Raw genomic sequence first — 10,271 nt, 5'->3', positions numbered from 1 at the left:
AAAACAAGTATGCCAAAACTCCCACGAGGTTTATACTTTGTTGTCTGCATGTTTGAAAAGGATCGGTTACCTCGGTCATTTTCTCCAGCAGGAAACCCTTTATTAACGGTGTTTCAGGAAGGAGTTCATTAAAGGTAAAGGTTTTCCCCAGTTTCCCACAGAATTACCAGTGGGTATTGCAGCAACGATTCAACAGAAATCAGTTCCTTTAAGATTTAGACAGAATCATCAAAACAACGAATTAACTTAAAGACCAAGTTAGAATTAAAGTTTAATACTGTGCAGTTTTGCTTGCTCGTCTGAGATCATGTAAAAGATATTGTTAAAATAGGAAGTGAATAAAGGGGAACGAATCAGTCTGATATCTGGGTTTTATGTTGGGACACCTGACAGTACGACACAAAACCTTTCATTAAAGATGATTTAAATCTTGTAATATTTCCGTTAAATTGAAACTTTAAAATTTGAAACAAATACAGTCGTTGAAATAATACAATAATCGTTTAAGGTTTAATCTAACTGCGAACCCTGCAATCTGTGCATTCTCTAGGGCATCATCTTCAAAACAACCGTAAAAAAAATACATTCGTGGTGATTTCCTCCTTTGGTTCCGTTGCCTCTCACCTCGCATTTCTTTGCCTTACCTTCCGGAATGAAAATACTTGCACCAAGCAAGAACGGACACAGCAGCAGCAGCCACATATGAAATGGAGGAGAGGTTTGTTAAAAATATAATCGCGGCTACACACAGATCGCGCGCGTGCTTGGTGTGTGTCCGCCAGTACGAATGGGGATTGCGTTAGAATCTTCTCCACATTCTTAGAAGTCGCAGCGGATGACACACAGCGGAAAGAAACCCCATCCCGTGTCGCAAGCCGTGTCACACGCTATGCTACTGTGACATCTCTTCGTGCACAGATGGATAAAACTACGCGTGAAACGATAGAATCTGTTGGGATAAATAAATACAATATCAAACTCAGATGAGGTTCAACAATGTTTACGAAATTATTTAAATAAGAATAACACAAAGCATATAAAAAGTACGGTTGATTTAGTCCCACAGTGTCGGTGTGACACAAGCATGGTACATCAATGCCTTCGGAAGTGATGCGTGTGCTACATCGTGCAGACGACGTCCCGCACAAACGCCGCGCAACAGTTTTTCACACCAAACGAACGCACGTCGCGAATGGTTTCGGACGTAGCGGAACGCTCGGTGTGATGTGCAGGTGTCGTGACTAGCTGTTGACTCTGTTTGTGATGGAATTTGTTTTCGGTGTACGCTTTGTGGAAACTAGTGCAAATACTTGCGAAATACTTTATTCTTTCGTCAATCAACGTGGGAAGTGGTGTGTGTGTGATAGTGTGTGGTTGGGAAATTCCCACCGGCTCGCCTATTACCGGTGCAAGAACAACAAACTAAACAAAACGCACAAGTGTGACGCGGTAAAGCCATCCTTACATAAATTTGTCAACCCGTCAACCTGTCAAGCCTGGCTCGGTCCCAAAAATCAAGATCAACCTGTCAACAGCGGTTTGCCAACACGTCCCTTCAGCACAACTCAGCGCGTCAAAACTCCCACGAAATGGCCATTCGGAGAAGTCGTTGGAAAACTTCCCTCCGACTGACGGGCGCTGTCTTGCCCGTCTGTCTACTGTTGCCACTTCTTGCCGCACGCCAGCCAACGGTTACCGCCTACAGCAGCGATCTTGATGAGACGGTGGAGCACATTAAAATTGGTAAACCTACCGGAAGGTGGAAAATAGAACGTTCCCTTCACTCACTAGCTGTGACACATCGGCAGGTGGATTGTTCGATGGCACCACAGAAGATGCGGAGCTCGCATTCCAGTACGCGGTCGAGGCGGTCAACAACGAGAAGCTATCGTACTCCAATTATCAGCTCGAAGCGCAGGCAGTGCAAGTAAAGTATGGCGACCAGTTCGATGTGTCGAAGAAGCTCTGCCGGCTGCTAAAGGTGAGTGAGTAGGTAGCTTTGGTGAAGCTCGCACGGCCGAACATAATTGGGAGCAACAAAACCCAACACCAGCGCGATCGAAAGCAAACAAAACTAGTCTCGGGCGCCCTGAGGGCATTTGTTGAGTTGATCAAATCAAAGTGACGCGACCGTGCCGGTTATGCAAACAAACCGTGCTCGTTAATGGTGAGGCGATTTTCTTTTCGTGGCGGGAAAACTCAAAGCTATTCTGTACGCCGCCGGAGGCACACCTAGTCTCATTAATCATGTAATATAATAAGTGATGTCAAGGAGTTCCTCCAAAACCCAACATCCTCTACACCTTTCCTATACTGTGACACTTGTATTTCCTCCGAACGTTGGATATTACAGGGTATCCCACAACTTTTTGACAGTTTCCCAAGGTTTTTTGATTGCGTCCCATTAATTTTTGAATCCGTCCTGGGATTTTTTGACTGCGTCCCACATATTTTTGAATTTGTCTCTAGGTTTTTGGACGGTTTCCCAAATAGTTTTGAATGCTGCTTTAAATAAATTGTCTTTCGCCTAACCACAGACTTCCTACATATTTATTGAACCACAGATAAGGGAGAAAAGGTCACAGGTTCAGATGCATTCATGGAAAACCGTTGGCCTCCGTATGTCATTTTTGAGGCGAAAAAAGTTTGGAGAAAATCGACCGCTGCGGATGTGCTGCTTGGTTAGCGTGCTAACAATCCGCAGAGATTTTACCGTCAAGCTCATCACCAATGCTTGATGCACCTTCAACATCTTTCTTTCTTGTGTATCGGCACAACAACCTCAAGAGGCCTAGAGGCCTATCATTTCTGGCTTTCCTTGTCTCTATTTATCCGTAGCCGGATAGTCTGTCCTGTGTACAGAAAATTGATCTGGATGTGGTTTTGGACTGGTCCTGTCGTCTGAAGACTGATGCCTATACATCACCGGACCGCCCCAATAAAAAAAAACTAGGAACGAATTCAAAAATATCTGGGAAACCGTCAAAAAACCCTGCGGCGAATTCAAAAATATATGGAAAATCGTCAAAAAATCTCGGGACAAATTCAAAAATTGATGGAAACTGTCAAAGAATTGCGGGATACCCTGTAAAATCAGCGTACTGGAGTCCAACTTACCAAAACCGTGTTAAGAGAAGCGAAAATAATTCACAACAGTTATTACCTTCATTCCGTAAATCCGTACCGGAGAGCAATCCAAAATAAATCTCTTTTAATAATCGATCGTCATATACAATTTTTTGCATCCACCACTAGCGCCCGGTACGTGAACAGGTTTTGAAATGTGTTCTATATGAATCAAAATTTTTAGGTCTTTCCATTTTGCAAAACCTACACACCTCCAAACCCATCCGCACCATTTTCCCCACGGTTATGGGCAAACTCAGCGCTTGAAGTTGTTATGAAATATTTATTAATCCCATCCTCGCCGTTCGCTGTAGGAAGAGATGCCTGTTGATGGGGTGGGATCGGACGAAAGGCACTAGCACGGGTGGCCACCGTGCATTGCAATCCGTTTATGAGCACCGCACCAGCGTAAACAGCTGCTAACGTTAACGGTCTAACATCGTCCGGGTACGTCCAGAACATCGGCCATTCGCTGCACAGGTCAATCGTGGGTAAATATTTAGTCCATAACCATGCGAAAGGGTGGCCGGGCTCGGAATGCGTCCGTGAGCAACTTACAAGTGGGAGTAAGTAATTCGTTCGAAATGGGTAACTCTCCCCCCCCCCCACACACACACACACACACATCCCGTACCCCAACGGGATGAAAGATGAATGCAGCTCGTAGCTTTACGATGATACGATTATGAAGAGAAAAAAACAACCCCTCGGGACGGGTTTGCACGTCATTCCGGGTCATAAAATTTTCAAATACCCCACTGCGCGAAAGTTATGGGGTATGATTTGCTCTTGGCAGGTCGATGTCTGGAACGCTGGACTCGTCGATTGGTTGTGTAAATTGATATTTTATCGATAAAGTTTAAAGTGTGCATGGAAAGATGCTCGGGAAGCTCGTAACTTCACATGAACGCCTGTGCGGGAGTGTAAAAATAGACATTAAACATTACTTTTACTAGCTTGGTGATGCGTTTTTAAGGCGAGCTGCACTTTGGAAAAGTGCCTCGTAAATGCATCAATACGTTTGTTTTGTCGGGATTTTTGCTTGTAGAAAGTTTTCTTTAAGAAGAAGCTAGAAGGTGCAATGAGCTAACTTACGAGCTCTGGCAGGCAATCTCAGAATAGTATTTCGGTTCTAGTTTGTGTGCAGTACATAATTATTAAAATGTCGGGGGGCATATCTAAAATTTGGATAACATAACCTTCTGGAAAAGACTAGCATCCTCATAGACATATATCTAATCCAATCTTCTCCATGACTCTCCTTTAAATAATAATCATTCGCTCAGTCAGATTACGAGACTAGAGGTGTGATTTTCGACTCTTCTAGAAGCGTCGAAACTTAATGTTTCGCTCTCTCGAAAGAGTCGACTCTTTGAAGAGTTTGAATACGTTTCATATGTATTCATATCATATCTGATTATCACCTACGAACATGTATTAGAGTAAGCATCCTAACAGTCCCTTTTTAACAGAGAAAAGAAAGCGATGGGTACAAAGAGTCGACTCTCAGTTATTCTTTCAATTTAAGACAGTGTTTCAGTTGATGCTATTCGAGAGTCTGCTTCGAGAGTATATCACTAATATACTCGAGATAAAAGACAGTGATGGACATAAAGAGTCGACTCTTGGACTAGCAATTATTTTTTCAATAAAAGTCTGTGTCAGCCGATGCTATTCGAGAGTCTATAAACTCGATTCTCCCACCTTGTTATCTGATATGTAGAGAACGACACAAAACGACAACGATATAGAAGCAACAAAATTTTGTCTCCTGTTATATGTCATCTCATAAAGTTAAATAATAAAGAGAATGAAGGTATCAGAAGCGTTCAATAAACACACACCTACTATCGTTCTCTCCTTACTAGCGAAGAATTGAAGAGAATCGTTGGCATCCCTCACATCAGTGCAAAATGTTCAACTCTCTGAAGAGTCGTGCAATATAAATTTGAAGAATCGATTCGTTCATTCTTTAGAAAGAATTACTCTGAATGTGAGAATCGACTCTTTTCGCTCATCTCTATACGAGACAAATGTAGTACAAGCTTGTTACTCGAATGTTGCACGTCAAAAATAAGAGACCACCAGTAACGTACGGTTTGCCATCGGACTTCATCACACTAGGGCAACTGTTGGGTTTCATGGGATTTTCAACAATCTCAACGAGCATGTGCAGATGAAGGTCTTCTTACTGATCACGAATCTGATCAACAAATGCCTTGAGCTAGATGTCAAAGATAGATATTCTTCCAGGACACTGAACTAGCCACCAATTTCTGAGCCTCGGACGTTAACTAATTTAACCGTTCTGTTCACTGGAGGTGCTTTCCAGACCGGTGTCGCCGGTATTTTTGGTCCATCCTCACCGAAATCGGCCCTGCACGTGCAAAGTGTGTGCGATGAGAAGGAGATGCCACACATCGAGACGCGTTGGGATGCATACACGAAGCTGCCGACGCTGAACCTTCATCCACATCCCCACATCATGGGACGCGTATTTCTCGATCTGGTCGTAGCATTCGAGTGGAAGTCTTTCACCATTCTGTATGAGTCCGGTCCGTGGCTGCCGAGTATTGCCGACCTGCTGAAGATGTACGACCCGAAAGGCTACACGGTGACCGTCCGACAGCTGGACCTTCGGCTGAACGGCAACTATCGGGCAGTGTTACGGCGCGTCAAGCTGTCCGAGGACAAGCGTATCATACTCGCCTGCTCGATCGATTCGATGCCGGAGGTGTTGAAGCAAGCCCAACAAGTAGGTCTACTGACGGATCACCATCAAATCATCGTCACCTCGATGGACCTGCACACGATCGATCTGGAACCGTACCAGTACAGCGGTACCAACATCACCGGCGTACGGTTGGTCGATCCGGAAGAGGAAAAAATTAAGCAGGTGGCCGACTTCTTAAACGCGTCCCAGATCGCCAAAACGCTCGAACTGCAGGACGGCCTGAACCCGGCGAAGATGCGCGTCGAAACGGCACTCATGTACGATGCGGTGCTGCTGTTTGCGGAAGCACTCAAGCATCTGATTGGCACGGAACCGGCACATCTGCTCGAACCGATCTCACTCAAGTGTGATGATCCGACGACCTGGAAGAATGGCTACAGCGTCATCAACTACATGAAGAGCTCCACCATCCACGGGTTGACGCGCAGCATCAAGTTCGACCATCAAGGGCATCGGTCCGACTTTCTGCTGGACATCATTGAGCTGGGCCCGGCCGGGCTCGAGAAGGTCGGCGTCTGGAACTCGACCGAGGGGCTTAACTTCACGCGCAAAAAGGAACAAACTTTGCTCGCGTTTGATGATGGTACGCTGCAAAACCGTACCTTTCTAGTGCTGACAGCAATCGTAAGTGTTAGATTTAAGAGTAGGCAGCAGGTATACTAGATCAGGGGTTCTTTTTTTGTTCGAGTGTAGTCACCTCCGTACGGTATGCTGAAAGACTCCCCAGTTAAGCTTACCGGCAATGAACGCTTTGAAGGTTTCGGCATCGATCTTATACACGAGCTGTCACTGATGCTCGGCTTCAACTACACCTTCATACTGCAGGAGGACGGCGTGTACGGTTCCCTCAACAGAGACACAAAGAAATGGAACGGCATGGTACTCGAACTTCTCGAATGGGTAAAGGATCGGAAGATCTACCTCAACTACAAAATAGATGCTCCAATACATCATGTACTCTCCGTTTTACAGCGCGCTGATCTTGCCATTACTGACCTAACCATCACGTCCGATCGTGAGAGTGCCGTTGACTTCACGATGCCCTTCATGAACCTGGGCATCTCGATCCTGTACCGGAAGCCTACCAAGGAACCACCATCGCTGTTCTCCTTCATGTCACCGTTCTCCAAGCAGGTTTGGGTGTATCTCGGCGGTGCCTACATGATGGTGTCGATGTCCCTGTTCATTCTCGGCCGTATCTCACCCAAGGAGTGGGACAATCCCTACCCATGCATCGAAGAGCCGGAGGAACTGGAGAACCAGTTCAGCTTCAGCAACTCGATGTGGTTCACCATCGGCGCACTCCTGCAGCAGGGTTCCGAAATCGCACCCAAGTAAGTAGTGCGCATAACGTCCAGTGTTGCTCACCTTCCGGTCAACTTCAACCCATCTGCAATTCGCAACAGAGCTCCAGCAACGCGTGCCGTCGCCTCCATCTGGTGGTTCTTTACCCTGATCATGGTGTCATCGTATACCGCCAACCTGGCCGCCTTCTTGACCGTCGAGCAGGTCGTCTCGCCGATCAGCAACGCGGAAGATTTGGCCGCTGCCGGTGGCATCATAAAGTACGGTGCGAAACGTGACGGCAGCACGATCAGCTTCTTCAAGGATGCGGAGTACGGTACGTACGCGAAGATGTACCAGTACATGATGGCCAACCAGGAGCTGCTTACCTCCTCCAATCCGGAGGGTTTGCAGCGCGTCAAGACGGAAAACTACGCCTTCCTGATGGAGTCCACCTCGATCGAGTACATTGTGGAGCGCGAGTGTGACGTCACGCAGATCGGTGGTCTACTCGACGACAAGGGTTACGGAATAGCAATGCGCAAGAGTAGGTTGATAGAGAGGGCGGTTGATAGGGTGGACCTAATGCGGTTGTATCCTCTCGCCAGATTCACCGTACCGTAGTGCACTCAGCGAGGCGGTGCTACGCCTTCAAGAGCAGGGTGTTCTGACTTCGCTCAAGCGCAAATGGTGGAAGGAAAAGCGTGGTGGTGGCGCCTGTTCGGTAAGTAACGAGACCGGCCACATTCCATCGGTACTCTCTCTGTCTTCATCGAGATGAAGAGACTGTCACGGGCATTACCCGACATTGCGGTTCTGCGTTGCTCCCTTAATCTTCCTATCTTCTCGGTGCGATCTAATGGGGTGTACTTTCTCAGAACACGATGGAGGAGGGTGGCGCACTTGCGCTCGAGCTCGCAAACGTCGGTGGCGTCTTCGTGCTGCTGATCGTGGGCTGTGTCGCGGCCCTGTTCGTAAGCTTCTGCGAGATGCTCTGCGATGTTCATAGTCGTACGCGTGAATTGAAGGTGGGTCTGGTCTTCACGCCGGACGATGAAATGCTTCTGTCGAATTATACGGCTACTCCAAGCACTTCCCTTTTTTATCCTGGCACATCTTTTTTGACTTGTGCTGTCTGCTTACCTTGATGGTTGGTTTTTCTTTCCTTATTGCTACAAATGGATAGTCACATTAATATATGTAAAATCAGTAGTGGCAGTAGATGCAGCAGTAGTGATAGTTGAAGATCCGAATACCATTAGCACCCTGGTAACTCCTCTCCATCATAACTTCATCGCAGATGTCCAGATCCTGTTCTAATGCACCTTCTTCTGTATATTCGTCCCTGGCTCACCTTGTAGAGGGCTTATATTGGTCTGCTTCTGGCACTACATGTCCAGTCCAGTAGATGTCCAGTGTTTTTATCCCTAATCCACCCTAACTGATAGCTAATTGTAGAGCACAACAAACACCAGCGTACATTCCAACACCCAAAAACCTAGCGCACTGTGTTATACACCAAACCTGCCCCGTTTGATTCCTCACCTCACCTTTTTCCACAGCAAAGTACTAGCGAAGATGGTGCGGAGGAGCTTGACATGGACAATGTGGGTGGCGTATTTTTTGTCCTCTTTGTCGGCTGCTCGTTTGCCAGCCTATTTGGCTGCTGTGAGCTGTTCTTCGTCATTGCGCACCGTGCTAGACGGCACAAGGTAACGCTGCCTGTAAAGTTCTACTACACTGTCTACTACCACTATCTGTGACGAGCTCTCTTCTTGTATCATGGAGGCGTCTGCACTGTACCTTTAACTCCCCTCTCTATTTAATAACGCTGCTATGAAAAGCTTTTCCGATGCTGTTTTGTTTGTTTGATTAAGCTTTAAATCATCTCCAAATAACCAAATGTATTTATTGAGGTAAGATGTCCGTAGAAGATCTTCTCTACATAAAGGTTTGTAAGAGAATTTTGTATGTTTCACCTCTAGATTCTATTAATACAAGCATTTTCCTCTGCTTATTCTACTAACACAACAGTTCGTTGTTTAATTTTCGTCTTCAGGCTTCCGTCTTCTACCACATTACTAATGTTATTCGTTGATTGTGACACAGGTACCGTTCCGTGAGGAATTAATGGCAGAGCTGCGCTTTGTTGCCAAGTGTCACGGCAACACCAAACCGGTCCGGCACGGCAAAAGCTCTTCCGCTTCCGGGGAAAACTCGCCCGAATCGGGCCTGGAGTCCGCGGACCATTCGACTTCCTCCAGCAAACATGACATCCGGTCCGGCGACGAGGGCCCCACCAGTGGGGAGGAAACTACCGTCCAGCAGCGGAAACAAAATGGCGGCAAGTCTGCCCTTAACGGAAACACCCGGAACGACTAATGGTTGAGGATTTGCGGACTAATAACGCTCTGGTTTTGCTTTCAAGCTATCTCACAATATATACTTTTATTCTACGAATTAATGTAGCCACATTTCTACACACTTTGATGGTTGAAAATAAAGGGAAAACCTACGAAGGAAATATGCGTTTAACATTGTATTGCAGGAAGGATATGTTAAAGTTCTGTTCAATGAGGCTCGAAAGAAAATTTTCCGTAAAGCTCTTTTCATCCTGGAAAAAGCTTAAGATTTCCAGAGCTTATTTCATTCATGAATGGCGAATTCCACTGCTTATACGATGTACAAAAGTTTTAAAATTAAACTCTTATTAGGAAAATAGGACAATTTTCTTAGTTTATTTGCACTTCGACTTACTAAGTATTCCTAAAAAATAGCTTCACATTTATAACTCGAACTCAAAAAATCCGCTGTAACTTTCATGAAGCAGGCAAAGCTTACATTTATTTCTAATACATCTCACAATTTCTTCCATACCACAAGCTAATGAAAAATCGCTTAGAGCTTCCCGACTTTAAGCTCAATTAATATAGAAATGCTTTGTGGCAGAACTTACTTCTGTAAAATTTGACTTGGCATTAAATATTTATAGAATATTTTATCTCACAGCGACAAATAACTCGCTTTGCAATATCTACTTCACCAAGAAAACATGTCACCAATTAGGTAACTCCTGAGCTACCTTCAAGCCAATGCTATTTTCCTGTTGAAGCTTTTCGCAAGCTTT

General features: G+C 45.6%; 1 protein-coding gene across 1 annotated transcript; it reads left to right on the top strand.

Annotated features, from left to right (window-relative positions):
• The first annotated feature begins 1,589 nt into the window (after window positions 1–1,589).
• On the top strand, window positions 1,590–9,565 carry LOC128306850 (glutamate receptor ionotropic, kainate 2-like). The gene is made up of 9 exons (XM_053044476.1): window positions 1,590–1,743; window positions 1,809–1,981; window positions 5,459–6,484; window positions 6,554–6,760; window positions 6,833–7,194; window positions 7,267–7,691; window positions 7,753–7,868; window positions 8,707–8,856; window positions 9,254–9,565. The coding sequence occupies exons 1-9, from the start codon at window positions 1,590–1,592 to the stop codon at window positions 9,524–9,526; spliced, it is 2,886 nt and encodes a 961-aa protein (XP_052900436.1). The 3' UTR covers window positions 9,527–9,565.
• The last annotated feature ends 706 nt before the right edge of the window (window positions 9,566–10,271 follow it).

This window comes from Anopheles moucheti, chromosome X, assembly GCF_943734755.1.
Source record: "Anopheles moucheti chromosome X, idAnoMoucSN_F20_07, whole genome shotgun sequence".
Taxonomy (NCBI): Eukaryota; Metazoa; Arthropoda; class Insecta; order Diptera; family Culicidae; genus Anopheles; species Anopheles moucheti.
Note: the sequence above shows the minus strand (reverse complement) of the source record. Positions and strands in the feature narration are given on the sequence as shown.

What these genes read in the sequence shown, in the direction of transcription:
- LOC128306850 (XM_053044476.1), top strand. Translation starts at nt 1,590, where the DNA reads ATGGCCATTCGGAGAAGTCGTTGGAAAACTTCCCTCCGACTGACGGGC. An exon ending in TACTCGAACTTCTCGAATGG is followed by an intron (nt 6,761 to 6,832) that starts GTAAAGGATCGG and finishes TCCGTTTTACAG; the next exon opens with CGCGCTGATCTTGCCATTAC. An exon ending in GTGGTGGTGGCGCCTGTTCG is followed by an intron (nt 7,869 to 8,706) that starts GTAAGTAACGAG and finishes CTTTTTCCACAG; the next exon opens with CAAAGTACTAGCGAAGATGG.